At 40.3% G+C, this 27,798-nt stretch overlaps 1 protein-coding gene across 1 annotated transcript in view; it reads right to left on the bottom strand.

The window, feature by feature from the left end:
• Positions 1 to 26,523, bottom strand: part of MOB2 (MOB kinase activator 2) — a 117,548-nt gene extending 91,025 nt beyond the window's left edge. The window contains exon 1 of the mRNA XM_026092769.2: positions 26,123 to 26,523. Within this exon, the coding sequence (XP_025948554.1) occupies positions 26,123 to 26,139 (17 nt within the window). The 5' untranslated portion in view covers positions 26,140 to 26,523. The remainder of the gene's footprint in view (positions 1 to 26,122) is intronic.
• Between the last annotated feature and the right edge of the window lie 1,275 nt (positions 26,524 to 27,798).

Here is a 27,798-nt window from a genome sequence, read left to right as displayed (position 1 = left end):
ACCTTTCAGGTTTCTCTCTTGAGCTTGACCAAGTAGGCAAAGGGATGCTGCGAATAGTGGAAAAACATGGCTTGTTAAAACAAGCACTGCTGCCCTTTTCAAATGACTAATGTATTTTTTTCTTGCAAGCGTAGTCAGAAAGACGGTGATGTTAGAATAAGAGGCTCCAAGGCAATACAATTCTCTTTAATAATCCAATATTGATTTGTTCTGGTAATTGCCTTTGGACATTTTAAAACAACCAACATTATGAAATATACACATAGCAGAAAGAAACAAAAAAGATAGCTTTTTATCAACTGTCAAGTAGACATTTATCTGACAATGCAAGTAAATTGTCCTCTTTTTTATATCTGAAAGCAACGTTAAACGGAGGAAAAAACATTTCATATCAAATTAGAAGCCTGGCATAGTCATATCCAACATTAGCATGAAACTTGTGCAAAAAAAATGCTTATGTAAATGTGAAGCAAACAGATCTGTAGAACAGTTAGTCTTGCGAAGGTCTGTAAAACGGCATTAAAACGTATTTAAGAGACGCAGGTTGAAGTAAAAATATTGGGAAAGGGAACACATTCAAAATATTAACATGAACTGCTGGTTTTGTAGCTGTTTCTTTGCATTTTCACTTTCAGTGTGAAAATAATGCAGCTGTAACTGCCATGCACTCATCTGCACCCCAAAATGCACCAGTACAACACAAAGATTTCCATCAGGTCCATGCTGTGATACTCAAGCTCGGCTCAAACTCAGGCCAACAAAAGACACATGCGCACACACACACCCCAACACACAAAGTTTCAGGCTATTTTCATCACAAGGAAATACCTCCCAGCTTATGTTTAGATTCTTTCACGGTGCAATCTTGCAAGCCAAAGAGTATTAAAGAGTTTATCCTTTCCCTCTGCATTCTTAAATCAGGGGCATGCTGGTACATCTGAAAGTACTTGATGGGGCCTTCTATCACTGTCTAGGTAGCACTAGCCTTAAACTGCCATTGGCCTCTAAAAAGAGAACCTGATTTGTGCTCTGTTATTCTAAACATGGATTTGTATTGCATTCTTGAAATATTTTACAGGAGACAGATGACTTGGACTTAATTTTCTAAACAACATTGTCTTTGCAGTCATTAAGCATTTAGTGGAACCCATACCCCAGCTTTATACTAACATCAGTTGTGATGGGGGAGCATTCAACAAATTCTAATTGAACAACAGGAAGCATTAAACTACCAGTCCCCATTTCACAGCATAAACACTGCACTGGAGAATTAGGTTAACTCATTTTCCATGTTCTTCCTAAAATTATTTCATTCCACAAACAATAGCTACTCCTTCTCCAGATTCAAAAACAATATGTGACACTAACCATAGATTTTACCTACTAAATGGCTACAAAGCATCATTATCATATCCTTCAGTTAAGGACAGGGCATTCTACTTCCTCAACGGTGTCAGATTTTGCCTAAATAACTACAAAGAATCATTACTGTATCCTTCAACACATTTTTTGCTTTGCTTTCTTAATGGTGACTGACCAAATAATATGAAAGCTACAGGAAAAGAGAACCATTCCTCTCTCATGCTACCTGCAGATTTGATCAGCGATGAGAAGCTGCTGTTGTAGTCAGTGGTACAGACAACAACACATTAGAGTAAGGCAGGTGAGTACCTGGTGTTGCAACATTCAGCACATTTCTTCTACAGTCAATTTAATACATATAATAATCAGATACAGTTCAGAGTTTTGGACTGCAACTTTCTGAAAGAGTACTACAAGGTGTATTTACTTTTGTTTTATCAGGAATTAGTATTCATTATCACAGCTCTCGATACAAATCAGTCTGGTGTCTCAAATGCTGCTGAGGAACAGCACTGGTATTTGCTGCATTGGAAGCATCACTTCACCATTCGTGAAGGCAGAAGGCCAATGTTTGCTGAGATCCAGAAGAGGTGTCTACATAAAGATTACTCTCTTCAAGTGATTCCCGGGGTCTGTTCATATGGTCATATTGGGACTTTCTTAGCAGTAAGGTGTCCCAAAAAGGAAAGGTTTCATCATTAACATGAAGAACCTGCTCATGTCTGTCTGATGGAAGAATTCAGATTCTCCTGAGCAAATATAAGGATAGAGTCAATAGTAAGAAGACCAAAACTGTCATACAATTTTTGGAAACAGAAAAACAGTCTTAATTGATGATGCACTTTTTTTTTCCTTTTAAAGTTAGCTTTGGTTCCAATTAAATCACAAGTGGCACGGCTGAGAGCATGGTATTTTCTACTTTGCTCAGGGTGGCCTGATTCCAGGCCATCTGCATGGAATGCGTGGCAGGACCATCCACCCTTCCGCCAGCATGGCTCCGCGGTGCCAGCCACCCCATGCAACCAGCAAAGGGGACAGGGAGGGATCTTCTTTTGTTTTCCTTATTTGTTTATTTGCTTTACTCTGGCAGCAGGCAAAGGGCTCTTCTCTTGCCAAGTTCATTACCATTGTAAAATGTTCCCAATTACGGTGGGTAGAGAGCGCTACAGTGACGAGGAGAAAAAAAAACTCCCTGAAGTTTACAACTAAACTACAGGACTTGATAAGCCTTTATTTTAGGAAACAGGTGAGACAGCTAAATATAGCACATCTCTCCTCAGAGTTCAAACCCACACAGATCAGTTTCTACAAATATTTCTTCCAAAATTTTCAATTAATCTGTTCTTTAAAGGAAAAAATCATCCAAGTACTACCAGCCTCTTCATTAGTTATCTTTGGTAAACCATTTCAAACAGTTTTCAAAACTACTGTTTTATATCTACATCTAGGATTATTCATTTACAACTGACTTATTAATTACCATTTTCTACAAATAATCATCAGTTTGTGATCATCAACATTAAAAGGCATTCCTGTATCTCCTTGCCTCCCAAAAAGTTCTTATCCCCCCCTCTCCCGCAGAGTACAGTCACACAAATTGTTGATACAGTGTCTGTAGTCTCCTAAAGATGATAAACTGACAAAACAGTTATTTTCTGCCCATGCCGGAACAGATTCCGGAAATTCCCAGCCTCCTTTCCCTCTCAGTGGTACCACAGCCTAAATGAACCTTTTATATGACTATGCTCTGAGGGAGTGAAAAAACACTACTTAAATGCATTTCCAAGCAAGTACCCATTGTGCTTAGAAGGCAAGATTAAGAACTTCATTTGTATCACTTGGAAAAATCTGGACACAAAGTTCACTGTCATGACTACATAAAGCATATGCACAGGACAAATTCTTATTCTTTTATAATACAAGAAGCTCCTCTAGGTTTACTGTGTAATTCAAACATCCCCTTTGGAGGGATTATGTTTGCTGAACTGCCTCTTATGTCTACCTTACAGTCCCAAAAGCTACCTATCATTCTCCCACTTCTCAGACACAGCCAACAGTGTTCTAGCAGCAGTGCCTAAGCTGCGAAAGACAGGAGACCTTCCTCTTTGAGGAAGAGGAATCCATTCCTGTGCAGTAATTGGAAGCTCTCCAAACACCATGAGAGAGAGTAGAGAACTACAATCTGAAGTGCAGGAGCAATGCTGTCCCTTACAAGATAAAGACAATTAACCACAGTATGGTATTTGTTTAAAAGGCATTATTCTCAAGTCCTTTCTGTTCAGTTGGAGAGCAAAACACTTGCTTTATGTACTAAGAAACTGGTACAAGACCTGAGCATAGCAGAGGTTCTATAATAGACAATGGCAGTGCTGAAGATCCACAAAACCTATCCCACTTTCTCCAAATACATCAGGTTCAAACAGCCAAGAATTAAAACCAGAAATCTTTCATTGCTCTTTTGCTATGGCAAGATTTCACAGTGCCCCCTTAATACAAAAGGAATCAGTTGAACTAATGTTTATTGTCAACTCTTAACCAGCATAAGCTTAGGAAAAAGGATAAGAGGAGAAGCAGGAGAGTAGGAATAGCATCAAAAGCCAGCACTTACTCACCACTTCCTGAAGTTAAACAAAAGGCGAAGAAACTAACCAAGCTGCTGTAGGCCCTCTGCCCAGCTCATACCTGCCATGCAGCTCCTGCCCACAAAAAACCACAGCATCCTACATAAACATTTTGAAGACTGAACGTAACATTACCCTTTAGTAAAATGTTCCAGCATTTCTCAGCAGGAAAAAAACAATAAAACAGACTGCTATCTAAATTAGTTTACCTAAAATAAGCCATCCCTTATATGACACTCCCTCCCTGTCCTGAGGGATTTAAGAAGCATGCATTGCCATGATCTGACAAGAGGTAATCCAATAAACCAGACATCCGCCCTCTCGCCTGCACAAGGACACAGCTGCTCTGACTCCTCATCTAGGCCTTGTATGTCCAAATGTTGTCTGTAACAGCTCAGCTAGATCTTTGCTGAAGTAGGAAGTGTCAGGCACTCCTCTAAGCAAGCCTACAGCTAGACCCACATGCGGATACCCAAATCTTGAAGGCTTCTTTTGACACAAAGAAAGATTAGTAGAGCTTGTGTTTTTCTCACAGGTCCCTTTTCACTTCCTATCTCTGTTACAGTAGCTCTGCTTAAAACTTGGTACGCTTCCCAGGGAAAACTGTCACCAGCTAATCTCTAAAAGCCACCAGCTCTCTTCCCCCCAACCCAGATGGAACCGTCCACAGAACAAAAACAGCTGCTCCTGATAAACCTACATGGCTGCATTTCACAATACCCTAGAGACCTCTAAAGCACTGAGTCTCAGCACAGCATGTTTGGTTCCCTAACAAGTGTATCAATACTTTGCCCCCCACATCTTGGGAGCACAAAAACTACTGGGAAAAAAAGCAAACAAAATCAGAGGTTTTAAGAGCGACCAGAAGAACGTACTGTGAATAGCAGCTAGGTAACTTCAGGTTAAACAAAATTAGTCATTTTCAGTGAGTCATGCACAAAACAAAGCACAATTAGCAAAGTAAGTTAATTAAGAACTTTGTTATAACGAATTTAGGTGAGAACTTCATGTCATATTAGTAAATGTATTTTTGTTTTATAAATTAAGTGCTGGATTTTCACATCACAAAATATCTGGCTGGGAGCATGTAGGTAGTAGATAATAAGTGATGCACATCCTATTCTGTAACTTTTCTTTGGTCCCCTGACCAGCACGAGTTTACCATTTGCAGCACTAAGAGAGAGGGAGGTCATTTATCATTATTCTTCTATAATCACATATTCAATAAACAAGATTTCATGCCTAACAGCTGTATCAATGGGCAATGTGTTTTGTTTATCAAAGTCCAAATCCATTCCTGTCCCCAAGACATGTGGCATCCCAGTTAGGAAGCATTATGTCAGGAGAAAAATTAGCAGAACAGAGACATGACTTAGGGCTGAGGTTTTTGCTGGCTAGGCTATTACCATAAATGACAGAACACAAACAATACAGACCATGTCTGATTTGCATTCCCTTTGCTGTAGCAAAACAACTTAAATATAAAAGAGAGGTAGTCTGATTTTAGCAGAAAATAAGCTGCAACGACGAACAAACTACCGTTCCAAGAACGACAGTCAGGTTAGAACGGCTAAACCTCAGCTAAAACTGCATTTATGGCAAGTATGTTAAAACATATCAACCTGTCTGTTAAAACACATCAACCTTATTAGCATTTCCTGAAAAGATTCATACATCTATGTACAAACCATCATCACAAACCCTAAGAGGTATGCAGTGATTAAACAGGATACCTGGCAAGCTGACAACCAGTTTGTTTCAACAATTGCCCCTTCCGCACTATTCTTGCAGTCACCAGGGCAGAGTAATTTTGCCATCCTGATTAATTCCACCGTAACATCAAATTTAAAGTTAGTTTGCTTCCTCTAAACACAAGTTTAAGCATGTTCTGTCAAAGTGGCATTTCTAGATCCACAGTTGTAGCAAATTAGAGGAGCAACTTAACAGACATTTGAAGAATTATTTCTCAGAGGACATATTACTTAACTGAAAATGCAGTCATTTTAGCCTGTTTTATAGAAAAAGTGCATTTTATCTGTTGTCTAGTGCAAAAAGAGATCCTGAGAGAGATCCTGATAGCACGTACATAGTCCTGCAAATAATTTAAGCCAACAAACTGCCACTACCACCATGCAAGTTGATCCCCCCTCTCTACCCCTCCTGGTCATTCAATCCTCCCTGTGGCATTCTGCCACCCTCCCAGGCAGAGGTATTTGTGCAGCAGTACAATGAATTGTATCAGGAACTGACCTGAGAAAAACCCAAATGTTGTTTTCTTTCCATCAGTTTTAACCTGTATCATTACCAAGATCCAATTCTTAATGAGCTCCATCAACCATTCGAGCTAGCAAAAGAGAGGGGAATAAATATCTGGAGCAGTCAGAAGAGGTAGCACTTCTTCTCATGGCAGTTCAGTTGGCCAAAAGTGCTCAGGGAACTACAGCATACATTGCCTACGTGTGACAGCAAGATTATTACTATAGGATATGGCAGCAGTGCAGTTTATCAGAAGTAGTGAAGACCTGCTCCTCCTTGTAAATCTACATGCTTGAGGTCTGTTTCACATAAAAATCTTCCAGGTTGTTTTTACATACCTTTGAGTTGCTGCTGCCACCCTCTTTTAGGGAAAAAGCAAAGTATCACAGGCATTATAAAATAATCCAGAGATACAGTGCTTAGTGAGCATAACGAGGTACTGAATGATGTTCCACAGTAGCTGGACAAGAGTTCATCTCTATTCTCACTTTCTCCAGAAAAGAGCAAGAATTTTTAAAAACATACCAAGCGTCGCAGCAGAAGTGATTAGGTACAGCTCTTAACACTGCCAGAGCTCCTGCTCCTTTAGGCCTACGCTAGTGGATATTACAGACTTAGTGGTACAAACATTTATGCTGGGTGGCACATTCATACAACTGGCCCTAAGACCGAAATATTCCTCCTCCACAAAGTGATCCACCTGATTTCCTCCCTCTCAATACTATAAAAGCACTTTTATGTTAAGACATTTTCAACTCAACACTGGTAATTCCACATTTACGTTCTCCAATCTCAGGCAGGAAGGGTAGCAACAAATATGTTTTATCATTCTTTTTTGCTCAACTGCATGGATACTATGAGAGAAATAGGCATGTATAAATTAGATTTTTATTGATGTTGATTTTATGCCATAATTTTATAGTTTTCCTGCTTCTGTGTGCTAATGCTTTGCTCAATATAAATCCAAATAACACAGAATGATGAGCTAAACCTAGCATTTAATTTTTCAAATAGTAATTGCACATTTGGCTTTTTAATACATATGCTAATACCTACTAATTAGAAGCAAACAAAGACTCTAAAGATGTGAATTAGGAAGAGCAACTTTCTAAACCAGATTTATTCATTACAAGACAAAACAAACATTAGCACCATTTCCCCTATATACAGATGCAAATTATTCTCAACACCAATGGGAAAAAATTAAGAAAATTAAGGAAAAACTATGAAGCAATCCAAGTTTGCCATTTAGTTCAGTATGTCCAACCTTAAACACTGCTGAACTAAAAAGCAATTATCTAAATTTCAGCATATCTTGGAAACACAAGGAAGATGAAGAGATACAGCAATTTAAATTCTAGGTACAGTGTTAGAAATGAGCAATACAAACAGCACAGAAGGGCGGAATGAGGAAATCCATACTTCAGTGCAGTATTATGGCTAAGTTCCTTAAGCCACCGCTCTCTAGCAGCAGCAAAAAATAGTCTCATTGTTTTAGGACACTTAAAGGACTAGCAAGGCATCTACACGCAGGTGCTTTTTACCTCAGACACTTACAAAGATGAAAGCATATTTCACTTCTTATCAACACTGTAACTGTGGTTTCTCTACAAAATGTTAAAAAAAGAATAGTTGGTGGCCAGACATTTTAAGATGATTTTAACAGCTTGGTTGCCTTACAGTAGTCTACAAAAAGACATGAAGCAATACTATTTCCCTGAATGGGAAGATCTTAATCAGTATCTTGTATTAGCAATTTAATACCAAAGAAAACTGAGACAGGGCTAGAGGTTAATTGCAGTCATCTCCCTAATAAAATTCCTTCGATACATTCTAAAATTTCCTTCATTTGTCATATTTAATTTCTATCAATCATTCTGCTTTTGTATTAAAAACATAATCAAAAATATATGAATACATTTTTAGTGAACAAAAGTTTAAACATTTAAAGGCATTTCAGCAGTTCAACGATAAGATGCTACACTATTAGAATCGCGAATTACATCACTTTTTAGCAAGTGACCAGCAACAGGCCACACAGAAATACTTGTAATGGAAGAGAGCTTGCTTTTTGTTATGCTAAGTACCATGGCTAACCCTTCTCAACTTTGCAGACCTGCTTACCTCAGCAAGCTGCACATTTGAAATAAAAAAATAAAGCATTATGAAGGGAGAAGTTTATATTTCTGTTTCAAGTTGCTCCTCTCTGTATTTGTGCAAGTTCATCTGCGGTTACACTGTTTCATGACAGTCAGAATATTCACACCACTATCAGACTACTTTTGTCTTCACACACACCCTAAGGGGAAAAAAAAGCCACAGTTGAGAAAACTTAGCTATCCGTATCATCACAAAATATTTCTTAAAAAGCTACAGATTCATCCGCTAGTTAAAACAATCTTGCTAGCTGCTATACTCATATGCTGTTCAGGAACATACGCACTTCTATCCTTAGTATTCACCAACTCCATCAGATGCAAGCACAAGACATCCTTCAAGGCATATTCTCAGTAGGAGTGCAAGACTGAAGGAAATAACACAATTTGCAAACAGGATGTGCACAAGAAATTTTTTGAATGCACATTCCCAACTTATATCTTCAAGGAAGATTTGGGAAAAGGGAGAACAGATTCAAGCCTGCAGCTTTACATAACTGGCAAAACAAATAAACAGCAATAAATGGAAGGAATGACAAGATTATGCTCCCAAATGCTGTTGTTTAACCGGAAGGCAAAGCCAAGAAGCCCTGCAGGAAACACAGGCTAGAAGCAGACTGTCTTATTTCCTATTGCTTCTGTGTTTAAAAACATCCCCAGTATGCATAAATCAAGATGTCATTGGCAGTGAAAACAGAACCCCAGCTTAACTCCATAGCTACAAGGCTCTGTTAATCCCTCTCTAACATTCTCACTAGGGTCTCTAGCTTTCTTTTGTTCTCATAATATCAAGCTATGACAAAGAAGCTATGACAATGACATACATAGAAAGAAATCTGTATTCACTTGTCAGCTTCTGGGTTAAAAATATTTCCCTCATAGGTACAGTAATGAGAACCAAAGTAAACACAGGCTATTGTGGCATATATACAATCGTTCCAATTTCTGAACACAAAAAAAATTATTTACTGCAGCACCCAAAACACTAAGAACACACACAGCTATAGTCTAACACAGATCAATATAAAATATCAGTATCATTATTAGTTTTAAGACAAGCAATTTACAGAAAGGTTCATAGTTCATGTGTATATCAGCTAGGTCTTTCAATTTTGCAATGTGCAGTCAGAAAAACACTGTCCTCAGTAAACCTGCTAGAGGGAGAAACTGGAGCAATAGAAAGCAATAGTCCTCCCCTAGTAAAAAGTGTATGCCTTGCCCTGAAACAGCCATGCTAGAAAGCCAGATAGTGTGATTTTTCTTTTGACAAGATACATCACATAAAAATCTATATTGGACATTACAAACAGGTTGCTGCCACAATGCATTCGAGGAAGCACCCACTATGTTTTTGACTTTCCTTTCTTTCTCTTCCACTCCCATATGTGAACTATTTTCAAACTTATCCAAATTTATCACCAACTTCTTCACTGACTTGCTTTGGTAAAAGGTATATTTCCTCAAAGAGAAAGGATGAAGGGTGACACAGCATTTACAAAATCTGTGCAGCTTTTCATAATTAAGGCTCGTAAGAGCTGCTGCAGCCTCATTTACTCCTACTGCATATGATATGGTCATCCTTTTGACAAATCTAATCATAGAATAAAGCACTTAATCTTCTCCACGAGATTCTGGAAAACATAATACCTGAACCACTCAAGTTCTGATGTTTTTACTAGTAAAAGGGATCTCGCAGAGAAAAGTTGAGCGGTAAGACTGAAATGCTGTATGCTGTCTTATTATATATTTACATTTTGAACTAAGTTAGCTAATCCAGTGAAAATTCTCATAAAACTTGCACAGACACTAATGTGTATACAATGATTTTGTATCAATATGATTTAAAACATTAAATATACCAACGAAGTCAGAGAAAAGTGGAGGGTTTTTTAAAAACTGGAGTGAAAACAGCTCCAAGGAACACAAAAAAACTCATTTCCAGTCACTAAACAAACTTTATTTTTTTCAGCACACCACCAAATTAGAGGTACCATTCAACTGATCAGCTGTTTGAACTGGCTTTGTTATATAGTATTCTTTGCATTAGCCACCAAATTGTGTTCTGTTCATCTACCCAATTAGATACTATTTACACATCTCCTGAAAAAGACATTTCTTTTGTATTAATATGACAAGAAGGAAATAAAGCTGGGATTATTAAGCTAGCCTTAGTTACTAACCATAAAACTTGAAAAATGTGAAGTGTATTTAGATCATATGCTGAAATCTCTCTCTTGCACATATGCAAAAAACAAGTAAAATGTGCACCTAAGGGGGGGGGGGGGGGGAAGGAAAAAAAAAACCCAGAGCAATCACAATTCTTTTCCACCAAGGATTCTCCCCCTTAGCTCTTTTAGGGAAAGAAAATTAACTTCAGTATTTAAATTATTCTACACAGCAATTACATTTAAGAAAAGTACCTTCAATCCATTATCTTTTTGTTCCATCTTTCCAGATGCTAGAGTAATTCCTACTGAAGGACTAAAATTAGCAAACAGTGTTTAAACATTAAAATAATATTGAAACAAAGTTAAAAAAAATCACAAAAAAATTAACATAGACTGAAATCAACTCTTCAAATTCAGATGAAAGTTTATTGAAACTTCAGAAGCTTCAGCTCAGAACACCCCTGAGGAATGTGAAAGTTCTACGTGCACAAACTGTTCAAAAAGCACTATAGATTCAAGCAGAGAAGACCAAGGTCAACATACCACTTGGCATCTCTCAAAATACATCTGTGCTCCAAATAGATTATTTGCTTTTAAAAAGTAGCTATAATAAAAAAGCAAGCAACTACAGAGTGGAAAGACAATGGCAGATCAATAATAACTCTTCTGTATAACCACACGGTTTTGTTTCCAAATTTATATTCTGTTCTTGCCAATGTAACAATAAATTCAATTTTAATTCTTACTTCTTTCTGAGGAGGAAAAAATTTTAATTCTTACTTCTTTCTGAGGAGGAAAAAAAATTTCTACTAGATTTTCACTTCTAGAAAGCTAGTACTAAAGAAAGTGCATCATAGTGATTAAATATTAACATCCTGGGATACTTTTCATTCCATGGAATTTCAAATAATCTTCTCCTACAAGAACAAATTTTGTCTTTTCCCTCATTATCATTACATTATCGTTACCATTAAAAGTTACTAGAAGCATTAACATATGTCCAATGACAGCCGGGGTCCCAGAGGTGACATTTCAACAATAGGGAACAGTAAATATCAGAAAGAGCATCCTTAGGAACCAGATGCTGTAATTCAGGGACTCTAAGAGATGGCAAGGATGAAATATGCTAACAAGACAGCTGACTTCACACAAAGTGAATTTGACAAAGTTCACCTTTGTCTAAAAACCATGAATTTAAAACAAGGAAGAAGAGATATCAAGAATCTTTCCGTAAGAGACGTCATGGAGGTGCAAATGCATAGATAGCACTGACTTCCAAATCAGACACAGGAGCATTCAATGAGTACTTCTTAAAGTTTTTGAAACTTAAAATCAAATCACCAACTAATATATTTAGCATCTCCTTAAAAGGAACAGGTATTGGAAATGACTGTTACAAAAGTTACTAAAAAGCAGCTTTATTTTTATCCCTTTTTAACAATCAGATTTTTATGAACTATGTCAACTTTCAGAACACTGGAAGAAGAGCTATTTGCAAATGGAAGAAAAGATAAATCTTCAGTGTGCTGTTATTTCACTAAGTAATGGATACCCACATCTGCATCACAGGACCATGTATAATGCAAAACAACAACCTACCAAACCTAATATTCCATTTCTGACAGTGGCCAACACTGGAGTGATTCAGAAGACATAAACCTCTGTAAAGGCAGCTAATTGTCCAATAACATATCCCAGGAGAAATTCTTTCCTGGCTCTAGCTGTTTGGCTTTGACACATGGACCGAAAGCCAGTATTACCCTAGCTAGTGCAACTGCTGATATGCTGGCTAATGTGGCTAATCTTTACAGAATTCTATTATTTGCCTTAGTGACATCATAAAACTTAAATACAATGGCTTAACTATGCCCTGTTGCAAAAATTCTTCCTGTTTATTAGTATTCTAACCTTCCATTGTTATGCAAGATGTCAAAGTTCTTCGTTATTGTAGAAGTATGCTGGTGAGTCAATGGTCTTATAAACCAACTTTTGCCTTCACTTGCCCTCCACTTCTGAACTTGGTGATGTTCTTTCACATGATGAAGCAGAACAAGTATTTATTTGAAACCTAGTTAATGTGAAGTTCTGCTGGATTTGATTTTGTAACAAGAGCATGTTAGAGAAATGATTCTTTCTTTAGAGGTCGGAGATGGTGCCTGCTGTAATATTCACATTGTCATTTTGCTACCAGACTCCAAAAACATGGCACAGAGAAGCAAATCAAAGATGAGAAAAAGTAAACAATGCAGGTTCATGTTGGTAGCTGGCTGCAACTTTAGAATAATATTTGTCTTAGCAACCCCCAGTTAACAAATAGCCCATGCCAATGCGATAACCACTGTCTTCCTTGTATATTAGACTGCTTTTTGGACAGTTTTATCTTACAATATTTTTGCTTCATGTGCTGCACACTCCACCCACTTCATCAGCCTCCTGGGATCCTAGAGAAGAAAGCCACAGGAATAGTTCCTGCAATTAGTTACATTATTACTTTGCGTCGGAACATGAATCCGATTTGAATTAGTTGTTCCCACAGTTGTTTGGTCTCGTCTCATTTTTTGCATATAAAATATGTATATACTTGGGTATATACTAGCAAAAGGATAAAGAGCTAGTCAAATTCAGTAGACTCTGAGAAACCTTTATTTTGGCAACATCCTTTTGTAAAGATGCTATATTTTGCATCCAAAACATACCAGAACAAGGATGTATTATACCCTCTTATTTTAGCTAATAGAGAATATATCTGCTTTATTGTTTGGATAGCAATACCAAACAGGTCAAATTTAGGTCAAAGATTTAGGATAATGGAGATCAGAATAAAGAGGAATAGGGAAAAGAAATGCATCTTCATTTTGCTAGGAACAAAAAGCTCTGGGTGGATTTGGTTTGCATGCATAGTCCGGTTCTCCCGTTACAACAGCCTTTGACCTTCTCTAAGCCTCATGTACTTTTCCATAGCTCATTTAACAGATGTGTAGTTTGACTTCTAAAGCACTTGATCAACATAATAAAAAGAGCAAATATGGACCAGTTACTAAAAAAGAGAACGGCAGAGCACACAATTTTGAATGAAGTTGCACATTTCAGCCCAATCACTTTTTCTTTTCCATCATACCATCAAGTCAAGCTCAGAAAAAGATCCTTTCCCACTCAGGTACAGTATAATCTACAAAGCGCATACTGAGCTGGTAGTTAGGTGCCCTCAAGTTCACACCTCACATCAGTTAAAAGACATGTGTGTTTCACTTTCTTTTCCCTTGAGACTGAGTAATATCTTACAGCCTGACTTGTGATGTCAGCAAATTGTACACATTAATTTCTGGCACAGCTAGGACTAGAACCTTAGTCTATAAAATGACAGATCCAAACCATATTCACACCTTTAACAGAAGTGTGCTAAGTCCACAACTAGAAGAATATGTTATCTACAAACAATGGGACATGAATGATTGGTCTAGGGATTAAAGGGCAGCCAAGAATATTCACAGCCACGGGCAATTAAAAAGTTGTAACAGGTACCAACACAGCAGCATACTGCGATATACGTGTAGCATGTTGCAGGTGCCCACTGGCAAAATGTGCACATATGCCTACATTTCTCTGGATGAATAACAAATTACTCTTTTACGTCAGTGATTCAAGCCTGTACTGGAAATCTCCAGATCTAAGCTCCTTTGTGCATTTATTTTGATAGCTACAGTTCAATTACAGATGATTCTACATAAGATACTACTAGGCACTTGCAATACTTTAGAAAAGTATTGAGGTCTTAGTAACAATGGAAAATAATTGTTATTCCTCTCATGCCCTGCAGAGAAAAGATGATGATGTCTGTTAGCAGTTTTCTTGTATATATAAGCACTTTCCTTCCTATATTTGCTACCTATTTGCTTGGATTATATCAGTTTACCATAATGGCAAACACTGTTCTTAACACTGAGTACTGTCAAACTTCAGATATTAACTCATGCATTCTCAGGTTTGTTGCCAAAAGTTTCTTTGAGATTGTGCAAGGACTTTCCTATATAGAAAGTCAAACCAAGTTAAAACAGTGAGTATGAGTTGTATCCATTAAAATACATTAAAAACTTCATGGAAGTTGCCATTCCTAAGTTAAGAAACCTTTGCTTTAAAGCTTAATTTGTGATGCCCACCCAAATATTTAATACCCTTTTATTTCATATTTTTTGTTTGGCTCAGAAATACTCAGGACAGCTGACACACCCAAAATCAGTAGAACCAATGTATTAAAATAAGGCCATCTTTATTATAAAGATACCTCCTTTTCAAGAAAATTTTTCCAACTGGAAAATAAAAAAGAGCCCATTTTTCAGAATGAAATGTTTAAATATGGCAATTTAATAAATCTAGCAGCAATTTTTCTTGTTACGTCTATTTGGAAGAGGGGTTACATATATTTCCAACTGAAAAGCACTTGGTGATTTTGTCCTGCAAGTTAGTAGTTATCCTGCACGTGTTTTGTCAATTGCAGAAACTATTTCTCCATTAACAGGATGACTAATTTCAAGTATTCCTAAGCAGTCAGCCTAGTAAGTTTTCACTCCACTTGAAACCAAGGTAATTTGAACTAAACAAACAGCATTGATTCTATTAACAACGAGAAAAAGCAACTCTGTTAACGTCAGTAACATTTCGCCTAACTGGAGCACATGCTATCTGCAATGCAAGCCTAGAAAACATTTACGCTTTTAAACACCTTATACTAGTGTACAAAAACAGGACGGCCACCCTTCTCAACAGTAAACCACTGTGTAAACTTGTAGCTAAATACCAAGCTGTGCAAGACGAGCATTAACACAGAATCTCCACTTTCAAAGAACAATTTTCACAGTGCTCTACACCACCAGCTCAAGCCTCAACAAGCTCAAGTGAGTCTCGGGCAAGCACAACTGCCACGTTCAGCAGGGTGGGGTAACAGAGACACCCTCGTTACAGACACTCTGGGGTTACTAGAACACAAATCACTTTGACTAGCACCCATAACTCAAAGTGAAAACACGTGCTATGCTAGACCACGTGGTAAAAGCCTGTCATATGCCTAACAAGAAGCATTAATAAATACATCTGAAATAACTGAAATTTCAGGGTAGTCTTCAAAATTTTTCACAACAAACAGCACTACAATAATCCAACGAGGAAAGGGCAGAATAGGAGCAACTACTGTTAGATCTTCATCCAGAAGGAATACTGTGCAGAAAAAATTAAGACTCATTAATGCCTGAAAATCCAACAGCAGAAGGGCATCCAACAGAACCTCTACCTTACAAGAGCTAAGACTACAATTGAAAAAAAAATATCAGCAATAGTCATTAGGCTGAAGCATCCCCTTCACTATTTCCTCTGTTCAGCTGTCACCAGTCACACTTTTTCTAAACCTCAGAAATTAGCCTCTCACTAATTCAAAAAATGGTACTTTCTGGCTACAACAAAAAAGAGACACAGATGAGACTAATAAATATGCTTTGCCAAAACTGCAGGTTAGCACATGCACACCAACCAGAAATTACAAATAAGCTAAGAAAGTTTGGCTCAAGAAATGAAAGGAAAAAAAAGAAAAAAGACATTGGATGGGATAAGGTATACTTGAGGATCTGGATACCCTAAACCAGAACTAATAAGCACTCCAATTGCTAAACTCTTTCCTTTCCCAGAAGAGATTCAGATAACTTTGGTAATCGCAAGACTGGTGCCCACACGTGACTTTTCGAATGTAGGCTGGTCAGCTCCTTAAAAAGATACCAGCCCACTGCTAAATCAGCAGGCAGGGTTTATCCAACTGACATTGGAGCAGCAGTATTAACATAGTTTTGTTCAAGACAGTCTATTAACAGAAACAAGAGATACAAGTATGCCCAGAAGCTTTTTCTTCCTCCCCCAAGTGCATCTGTTGGTCTAATAAAAGTTATTAACCCTCACTACAAACTTGTTCCTTCTTACATCCGATTGCAAGCACTTACACACTAATACTTTATTAGACATGACGATCATGAAGGTCACAAACTGGAGTTCCAGCAACACCTGCATGTCATCAAAGACTAACCGAAATGAAAGCTATTTATCATTTATCACACCTGACACAAACTTGAAACCACAGAGTTAACCCTGTAACCTAAGCCCAAGTAGTCTCATCCACAAAGTAGACACAAAACACCTTGTTGTAAAAAGCAACTCTATCCAGCTTTGCATAACCTATTAACATATCCTCTGTGAAACAAAGCCTTTCCTGAACAGCTATATTTTATGAAGCATCATATATAAAGAGTTCTATAAATTAGGAAATTCTATGCTGAAGGAACATTAAGGTTGTGAAAAGAAGCATCACAGAAAAAAAAAACCCTCAAGGTCACCTACATAACCTCTTACACACAAATTCTGTTCTGTGTGTGTAACTACCATGAAACATTTCTCAGGTAAAAGTCACAATCATTTACATATTTCAGTGCAGAGAAGGCACAGCAGTTATCCAGTCAATGAACACTGATGATAAAAACATTCAATGAACACTTTTTATGAACAGTGAAAAAAAATGCAAGTAGATATATTCTGAACAGTTCAAGTTAAGGGGGCTTGGATCACTATGACTTTGCCCTAAACACCAACAAAGCACAGAAGATGCTAGCTGAAGAATACAGTCTTGTTCGTGTGTACATTTTAGCTTAATGGAGTTGTTCTTTGAATGTTCAGAATAAAGAGGAATTTGATCTATGACAATCCTTCCTGTCCCCATTCCAATTTAATTTCTGACTTTCTTCAGGGGCTTGGCAAGTTATATCTAAATTCTGATTGTGTACATGTGCGTTCAATGTTCAAGTAGCCCCTCTTTTTCCACAAGCAGAAACAGAGCTTTGTGGACTGTGTGAAGAACCTGTCCCCTGACCAGTTTCTCCTGGCAGGCAGAAGGAAAGGAAACTAACTTCAGACAAAACTGCCGTTTTTTCACCAAATGCTAACATTATTATACTATTGTTCAACCACTTACAATTACACTCAGTCTGACTAATTCCAAAATTAAGTTATTTAAAATTATTGCACATAGTCTCAGGAGCAGTGAGACTTCTGGATGTGATTGTTTGAAGTGCTGGAACAGTTTTCAGCAAAGTCATGAAGCCATAATTCTTCCTTAAGTAGAGATCTCATGGCTCACTGATATAAGAGTCTCCAATAATACTACAAACAATGCCTGGTTGCCAAGAAACCATACACATTCATTATAAAGCTTAATACAGTTAAGGACACAGTCTAAATTTCTTTTTTATTGCAGAATAAGATGGGTGGAAAAATTAATGCCCTAAAGAGGGCATTTAAAAACTGAATCCAGTAAATAAGTTTCACAACCTTATCACTGATTTTAGAAGGCTAAGCATGGGTTAAAAAATGATGCACAGACTACTTTGATAGCATTCCACTAGGAGAGACCCACATTAAAGTTCTTTATTAGGTCAGCAGTGATTACAGAATACGCAGATCTGACAACACCAGGTTCAAACTTGTATACATAGCTATCTAAAAACTGCAGACTCTCATTAATTTTACTCTTTCGAGAATGCTTGCTCTGGGCCCACATCCAGTAGACATAACAGATGGAAACTGCCAGTGAAATATGGCAAAGCTATATAGGCCATCAAGTATGAACCAAGCTTCCTGAAAATTGTCTTGAATCAGACTGCTGGATTCAGCCAGGCACCCAAAATTCTACCTACATTCCTGACACGAGACAGTCAGCAGTTTCCTAAGGTATATGAAACTTGATTTAGAACAAATTATAAATTCTGAATTCTTCATAAATATCCAGCTCACCATCAGTATGTTTATAGTTTTGTCATAAATTGATTTAACAAAGTAGCACAGTAAGTTTGATGGTGTTTTGAGGCCAAGCTCACAACATCTCATATTTTCAGATATTCTGCAGTTCTTCCAAACAGTCCACTCAGGATACATGATCAGAAAACCATTAATTATTTATCACAAATAATCACATGACTTCATGGTTACATTCAACTGATTTAAGCCTTTGCTGCCACCAAAAAGAGCATCCCTATTCTTCCCTAAGCTTTATAGTCTCACCAGCTCTGTAGTACTATTAGCTTAACTGATGTGGCTATACAAACAGGCCTCAGGAACACATTTAGCCGAAAACTAATCTTAGGAAAGGAAAAAAGGTATTTAAAAAAAAAAAAGGTAAGTAAAGGTAAGACGAACATCTTGACCCACAAGCCTTCATGAACACCGATGCCAGCGCAAAGGAGGAGATGGTAACTTGCAGATAGATGTATTACTACCCTTTTGAATGTTCTTTTTTGAAGTAAACTAAGAGTTCATTGCCAGGAACCTTGGGACTGATCTGTACTTATGCCCCTAAATAAACTCCTTGTTGGAAAAAGAATGCTCTCATAAAAGCAAACTGCTATTCACATACATTTATTAACCAAAGACAAGTAACTGTCTAACTAATATAATTTTGGTGGTTTGCTAAAATAATGCAGAATTCAAAACGCAGGACTATCTTCAGCATTTTCTCCAACAAATGCAAGAAATCAATAATTAAGTATATCAAGACACTTCAGGGTGCAAGGCTTTACAGTTACTTCTTTTGCATTGCTTTGCATTATGGCAGAAAAGTAATAATGACTTTCAGCAATACATCTAAGGCCACTCAGAACCACAGACATACAGGAACAGCAGGTGGTTTAAAGAGTTTAAATTGCTCAGCAAATCCTGATTACATTTCTTCAACTACACAACATGAGTTTCCAAGGATATCAAACAAACAGCAACTTTCCACTACTATATTAATGCATAATACAAGTTAATATTTAATGGAGATATTCCTTTACCTGTTAAAACAACTAGTACAACAGTTCACAGGTAACTTCTGGTTTAACAGAGGTAAGGCTCATGTCTAATAAAAGAATATGAAATAATATCGAAACTTCAACTGTAAGCAGTGAACTGAGTGCAAGTGGCTCATAAACAGACTTAAGATTTATCTGGGGATGAAAACCCTGGAAGGCCATAGGTAGTGTTACACATAGGAATAAATAAGGAACATGTGAACATTTTCTACCCAGTGGGACCAGACATGTCTGTTTTACAGGTTCTGAGTTATTTTCAGTGCTCTCAAAGAAGGGAGACTGGACCATGAAGCCAAGAGTTTGCATGGAATGTAATGTAAGGGAAACACCTGTTGCGAGGTCAGTTAAAAAAGAGCATGAGTATAACACTGTGCAGCTGTGAAAGGCGGGAGGTCACAGCAGAGTTTCTAGGGAAGATTGCCTTATAAAGGCAGGAGACTTTCTTCACTTAAAAGAACTAAAGGGAAGACGTAAAGCATTCCTCGGGGTTGCAGCAGCTGAAGAACTTCCAGTGCTCTTCCTTTCTTCCTTTTCAAAAAAAGGCATGCTACAATTAGGAAGCCTCAAGCAATACCTAGAATGAAAATCATTAGCTACCTTTACATGAAGGTAGGCATAGACAAAAGTACTCTTAATATTAGTTTGGTTCAACTGTATTGTGTAGCAGCCAAACTGAGAGCAAAGTATATCACATGGTTTCCTCACTGCTCCCACTACAAGATGTATTCCTTCTAATTAATGCAGCCTCTTCGAAAGCAACAAAGATTTAGTCTAACAGCTGTAAATTTGCATACTGGATTTCTACTGACTCAGTACTAGAATGCTAGTTACGAATGTTTCACCTTGTGTCACTTTTCACCTCTGGTCCCTAGCTGTTCACATTACATACTAGCTCAATGCTAGGACTTCCCTGTGCAACAATATTACTCATATTTCACCACAGTATATCCTGAACTGGAGAGTGACTTAAGACCTTATGAGGCAGTTTCTTAAAGATACTTCCATAAATGCAGTATGGGAAAGAGAGAGCAAAACAGCAGTATCTGCATTTCTTTTATCTTCCAAAATCATTGTTGGGATAAAGTGGCAAATTCCTATATCCAAAAAAGTGGATAAACTGTTAGTCTTATCTTAAGCCCTAAACTTTTGCAGCTGGATGAAAGAAAGCATGCCATAATGGCCTTCTGCACTAAATAAATTCACCAGTGTGCAATCCTAATCACTACTGCAGAAGTTCTTCTGTGCTGTCTGTTAAAAATGCATCAGCATAGCATGTAGTCTGAAAGATTGCATTTGCATAGCAAGTATCTCCACATAGCACACTTTCTAACTACTTGTCCTGGTCAGATGAAAACTATGCAAGGCAGTTCATTATGGGCAGGGCTTCCAGAGGATTAACTGAAATTGCAAAATAAATTTGAAAGTGTGAAAGCTGTTATATTGGATTAGACATGTCAGTATACAGCTGCATCCACCTGCTTTGTCTAGCCTGAAAATACCTGCAAGGATAGGAGCTTTACTTATAATGGCAGGAGACATTAGAGCACCTAAGCAGACTGAACCTCTCTGAGCTGTCTTCAAGAACAAATAATCAGAAGAGGAGTTTGCTCCTTTCTTCTTCCCTCTGTATTGTTCTGATCTTTCCAGACCCTTGCTTTTCCAACAATCCTTAAGGCTGAAGCTGTGGAAGCAGCTTGGCCAGGACATGAGAAAAGGATAGCCTTCAATCATCTTTAAGGCCTCTTTCCCAAGTCACCAGAGCAACATATGAAAGAAGAGGTAACTGAGCACTGGATGCTGTGACAGTATGGGTAGCTAGGGCTACAGCTTTAAAAACGAAAAACACAGTGAATCCCTATCGCACAGAGCCCATTTGTCTTTTACTCCATTTGCTTTGTGGTTAAATATGGGAGGTGGAACTGTGAATTTCAGTCAGAGAAAAGCACAGAGATAACACGTCGTTGTAAAGTTAACATGCTCATAGAATTTATTTTCTTATTGTCATATTCCCCAAGAGCCAGATAGCCCCGCTGTCCAAAAAAATATTTTATTGAAAGAAGTTTTATTACACAGTAGAAGTTCTGCATCTAAAAATTTATTTTTAACAAGATGATAGGTGCTGCAGTTTTCCCTTGGAATAGGAGTCTCAAATACTGCAGTGAAACCAAACTATGTGGATGAAGGCACTAACATTTTACTGGTACCAGAACTGCCTGGGAAAGGACTGGACACTGCAGCTCATAAGCACTTGAGATGCTTATGCTGATCCTGGGACATCACAGTCCTCTGATACAGAGGGAATACTGATATGCGTTCAACAGCAAATAATCTTCACAGAAGAGTTTATAGGCAGCACTTCACTTCTCCGAGGATGTACAGTTTTTCTTGTGCTCAGAGATGTTCAGATAAGAAATGAGAGGGAATGCCAGTAGTTTATTGGAATAGAAGCTTTCTTGCAAAGGAAAAAAAAAGAAATTCTTTTTCCCCATTTTCTTCACTACAAGCCCCTTTTTGCAGGGCTAGTCTATGTGCCAAAGGCTTTGTCAGTAGCCTATACAAAGCTCTCCAGCTCATTTCTGCAAAAGTAGTTCTTCTGCCACTGTAAGATGCCTCTACACACAGAGGTGTTTTGCCATCACAGCTACATTAAACTGTTGCAGTTCTCAGTTCCAATCAGCATAGTACTACATCACAGTACAGATGTAGTCCACAGTAGTATCTTGTGCATAATAAGTAACTAGTGATAAAATTATTTCTCTCTCTCCTCTGTTTAGGTTACAACTCACAAAAAAAGCTACAGTACACATTTCTTCTTTGAGACACAAAAAAGTGTAACAGCATCAGACATCACAGCTGAAGATTAAAAATAACTGACGCCATGTCAGGTTTACTAGTGCATTTAATAACTTTATTCCTTTTTAATTACGAATTTTAAACCAAATTAAAAAGCAAGTTTCATAACAGAAGGAACAATGCTTGCCTTTATAACCACTTTGAATTTCAAGAGCAGATCAATCCTATTTGTAACAAAAATTTGGAATTTCTTTCAAAGTGCGTAATGTAGATCTGTCAGATGCCACTGAACAAAGCTATTAAGCAACACTGATCTCTAATCAAAGTTATGGTGAAAATATTTTCTATGTACAATGAAAATGCTCAAAATTGTCAGTTTTTTTACAGAGACCGAAAATATTGCACAACCTAAACGCTCTTTTCTAAGACACACATATATACCATCACTTCACACACTGAAGAAACATTAAGCTTTCACCAATATCAGTGTCAAGGCAGCCATTCAGCAGAAGGGTAGGAGATACTAACCAATCACAAGAAAAAGAGCTTGAGTTTACTTTGATGCTGAACTGAGGTTTGACCATAAAAAAAAAAAAAAAAAAAAAAAACATGTTAAGACTTTGCTGGATGTTGAAGCACTTGACAGAACAGAAGGCAGCACCTCACTGAAGTTTTGCTGTGTGATCAGCAAACCTAGAGCCGTTTGCCTAATCCCTAATAGATTCACTATTGTTTATGAGCTTTGGCTTCCGTTTTCGTATATTAAGCACTCTGAGGCAATCAGACAAACTTCGGCTGCTGCCCTTTGTGGTATGATTAGAACTTACCCTTCCCCCACTTTCCAACAGAACACAAGTAAAGGGGAGGACCATTAAGGAACAAAGCAGATCTCACTCTAAATCTTCTATAGGATAAATGTAACATGAGCTTGAAGAGTAGAGATCTAGAACAGAAGTGACTGTTACTGCTGCCTAATTTAACTCACTTGTACTTGAAAGGTAATTTCTTAGTAATATGAAGTTAAGAAACTCTGAACTAGAGGATGTTTTCTCATACCAGAACATTAGAAAACCATTACTGATAACACAAGAAATACAATACCAAAACCAGACAGGAATAAGAAAGATCACTACTTTTTATTAGTGGCAATGCTCATTCAAAAAAAGTGACAACACTAAGAAACAGACTAATGAAGTTTGTTACCCAGAAATGCAAAAAGAAATTGACACAAGAACTGATAAGTTTCTGGAAGTGACCTGTTTTTCTGACTATTTCTGCAGGTTTTTCTGCAGCCCCTCCTTTCCCACTCAGGAGAGTGTAACAGTTGAAAGTTGTCACTGAAAGAAAGGCTGGGCAACATCACCCAAAACTCTGCTGTGACAGACTAAGAGCCTCCGTTTCTTTCTGAAACAGAAAAAAACGTTTTCTTTTAGATGCATTGCTGCTAACGACAGCAATAAGCTGGAAAGATTAAAAAGGGTCTGTCAGACCTTCTTTCCCTTTAACCTTCAAAATACCAATGCTTTTCCTTCCTGCTATCCCCCCAAAAGACTGCACAAATAGAACTCTCAAACTTTTAAAGGAGAAGAAACAGTGGGACATTACTGGGTTTGGTCAGGCAACAAATATCAAGAAATAGCTGAGAACAAGCAAATAATGTACAAATGACTCAGGATCAATGGGGAAAGCAGGCAGGTTCCCCCCTCACACACACACTTGGATATATCCATCCACCCCTTGGTAAAACAAAAACCCAGAATGAATGTCAACTTTTCACAGCAACTTCATAAAGCCTAAAATATTTTTGATAAGAAAACTGGCATTTTAACATATTGACAGTTTGACTAAACTGAACTTTGATTCTCTTCTGCTTTACAATACAATTCACACAAAACAAGAACTATATAACTGAGCCATCTTGAGTCATCCAAGAGGCTTGCATAGGTGGCTTACTGGGTTAGACATTTTAGTAATTACCGTGGAGCTTTCCGATACTTACGCTTTCACTTTTACAAAGTAAATACAACAGACCACTTGTACTTAATAGTTGTTGGAAATCAAATCCAAACAACTTTGTCATTTACACTAATATTTTCACTATGACTATGTAACAATAGAATATAGCTCTGTAACCTACGAGAGGCAAGTATTTCTGTACATGGCATACGAACCCTTTCACATGTCTCAAATACTGTATTTCTACTGCTTTGGCTGTTGGAAGAAAACCATACAATTAACATATACCCTACAGATATTCAGCACTCATGGCCATCAGCTGAAGGATCAAACTTACAGTAAAGCATAACCGGTATTGGCAACTGGCTCAAGACTTGGTCACAGCTAGTGTGAAGATACATAGCAAGTGTCATACTTTCACAGGCAAACCAGTTCAGCTGGAGACAAATGGCAATACACACACAAATACACATGCACCGGTGATCTTTCTGGCACATCAGATTTGGCAAGTGCAACGAAAAAGTTTTTTTACTCCATATTCTAAGCATGTCACATTAGAAAAGGAGACAACCTGATAAAGATCAAACTACTGTAAAAAAGAAACTAAGGAGAACAAGTATCACTGAAATATTAGTTTTGCTGAAGCATAAACTTACTGCCCATTCAATTCTGAAACATGATTATTCACAGTTCACCTGAGTTCAGTTCACCAGCACAACTCATGCAAGAAGCAACCAAGTTTAACTTCCTTAGTATACTGACAGGGTATCAGACCACTACCATCAACTGCGTCTTCCTCTCTCTTGCTGACGTTTTCAAACCTAAAACCAGTAAAGTACTTTCTACCTCCTGTCTCGATGTAGTTAGCTCTATTAATCCCAGGCTACCCAAGCCCCCTTGGCACAGCTCTGATTTGGCTTTAATCTCTGCTGAGGTCTCTTCTTCCTCTCCACAGAAAGCCATTTAAACCTTGGCAAGCCTCTAGGTTGAAAGTGAAGTTATTTTGCAGATACTAATCCCACACTAAATAGTAGGAATGCATGGAGACCTGTAACACCTGGCCTTTTTATGTCCAGAACGAAAAGTTACTTTTTCAGAGAGTGACTGCATGAGACAAAACAAGCTCTCCGCACCTCTTCCTCCCCCCACCCCCCAGCACAGTAGGCTACACCCAGACAAGCTCGCCTCTGTGTGGTCCAGGAGCGTTTTCTAACGTTTCCTCTTAATGTCACCGCAGGATGTAACACTGGTTGTCATCTCTACTGCAAATAACTGATTAGTCATTTATTCCTCCCTCGCTGCGTGCGCTGCTGCTCAGCCCCGCGTCGGGCGAGAGACGCCTCGCTCCCGCCGAGGCAGGCCCGCACCCCGCGGGCCCTCAAGGGGCCGCCCGGGATCCCCGACGCCGGGAGGCGCCCAGCGGCTCAGCCTCGCACCCCCAACGGCTCAGCCTAACGGCTCGCGCCAATCCCTCCTCGCGCCAACCACCCCCCCCCCGCGCCCCCAACGGCTCAGCCTAACGGCTCCCGCTCGCGCCCCTTCCCTCGCCCCCAACGGCTCAGCCTAACGGCTCGCGCGCCCCTTCCCCGCCCCCCCCTCGCGCCCCCAGCACCTCAGCCTCGCGCCCCCCCCACCGTGCCCCCACCGGCTCAGCCTCGCGCCCCAACGGCTCAGCCTAACGGCTCCCGCTCGCGCCCCCACCCCCGCGCCCCCAACGGCTCAGCCTAACGGCTCCCGCTCGCGCCCCCCCCCCCACGCGCCCCCAACGGCTCAGCCTAACAGCTCCTCCAACGGCTCCGCCGGGCGCTGAGCGCACCTGGCTGCCCGGGCGAGGAAGAGCCTGCCGAGCCGGGAGCCGCTCCCCGAGGCGCCGGGTGCCCCCGCGTGTGCAGGCGGGGGGGTGGGGGCGAAGGGAAGCGGTAAGCCTTACTCACCCCATGAGCCAGTCCATGGCTGGGTCCCGCCGCGCGGCGAGGCTCCCGCGGCCGCCGCGTCCCGGCTCACCGCCCGCTCATGGGGGACCCCCGCAGCTCCCGCTCCGGGCGCCGGGGCTGGGGCCCGGCTCCTCCCGGCGGCGGCGCCCTCCCCGCTCCGCCCTCGCTGCCTCCCTCGCTGCCCGGCGAGCGGGTGCGCGCGCGCGCTGCCGGGCTCCTGGTGCGGGCTCCGGCCGCCGTTCGCACTGTGCTGCGGGGCGCGCGCGCCCGCGGAGAGGCTGCGGCTGCGCTCGCCTCGCGCCGCGGCCGCCAGGCTGCGCCGGGTCCCCTCCTCAGCCTGACACTCGCGCACTGGGGCGGCCGGAAGTAAACACACGCCGCTCGCGCCGCCCCGCGCGCGCCGCCAGCCGCCAACCCGGAAGCCCCCCCCCCTTGCCGCACGCTCGCCCTCGTTCCCGTGGGCGCTTTAGGCCCGCCCCCCTGGCCGCCCGAGGCACGCTGGGAAATGTAGTGCGGCGGCGGCGCGCGGCACGCCCCCGCGGCCGTTAACGGTCGGCGCGGCTGTTGGGGCCGCCCCGCGCGTGCGGCCCGGCACGCGGCACCACGGCGTAGCGCTGCCCTGCCGCTGCTCCTCCCCGGCACCGCAACAGACACAACTGTGCTTGTCTGTAACGTAATTACCTGTGTAATTGCTGAGATTCAAATCGGCCCGTGCTCACCCCGGAGGCAGCACTGGCTGCTTGCGCTTCCCGGGTGCGGCGGGGGGCCGGGCCGAGGAAATAAGCCCGTCTCTTGCCCATCACGTACTCACCGCAGACGGGACAGAGCAAACAGTCATTTACCTAACGCGCTGAATGAGGTCGCACACGTAGGCATGTTTCTGGCTGAAGCTCTGGGCCAGGACTCGGGGTTTCAGGGGCCAGTTCTTGCTATGCCCCAGGCGTCCTTAGGTGACATCAGTGTCTGATCTCCAAGGGTAAAACTGAGACAGTGATACGTCCCTGCATTCAAAACAAAAGCATTGCTTTCCCAGGCGTACCTGGCGATGAACACCTTGAAGTCCCACCACAGCTGGCCCTTCAGAGAGGCCCCTTTTCCCCTTTCCTGGTTCCTAACACGCACATGAAGGCAGCAGCTGCCCCTTTTCTAGCATGAGCGAGTCCCCGTGCCCTGGAAACAGGGCCCGGCCTGCCTGCCTCACTCATCTAGCTGCTACCTTTCCCTGTTGGCAGCACCCTGTACTCCAGCAGCTACTCTTTCATTTAAAACGCCTCTTTGCTTAGTTCCTCCAATCGCAGGAATAACCAACCATCTATAAACTCGTCCAAAACAGGCAGAATGATGCCTGCCCACCCCCGCAGGCTGCCTGACACCACATTTCTTTGCGATGTAGGCAATACTAATTGTTCTCGGAGAAGAAATCCTCTCCATTCAAAACACTCGGTTACAGCATTTCCAAAGACCGTGGTAGCTGGGCGCAAAAAAAGAAAGGGGTCCTCTTCACCCACTTCCCCCTCGGCAGTGGTGAGGACCTGGTTAGGCGGGGATGTTGACAGAGGCAGGTCTGCTGGGGTGATCGCACACTTTGCACACACGTAGGAACTAAAAAATATTTGCGTTATGGGTGAGTGGTAGTTACTTCCTCGGAGCTCTTTCTCGCCTGTGATTGCCAGCTT

Source organism: Dromaius novaehollandiae, chromosome 5 (genome assembly GCF_036370855.1).
Source record: "Dromaius novaehollandiae isolate bDroNov1 chromosome 5, bDroNov1.hap1, whole genome shotgun sequence".
In the NCBI taxonomy this organism is placed as follows: Eukaryota; Metazoa; Chordata; class Aves; order Casuariiformes; family Dromaiidae; genus Dromaius; species Dromaius novaehollandiae.
Note: the sequence above shows the minus strand (reverse complement) of the source record. Positions and strands in the feature narration are given on the sequence as shown.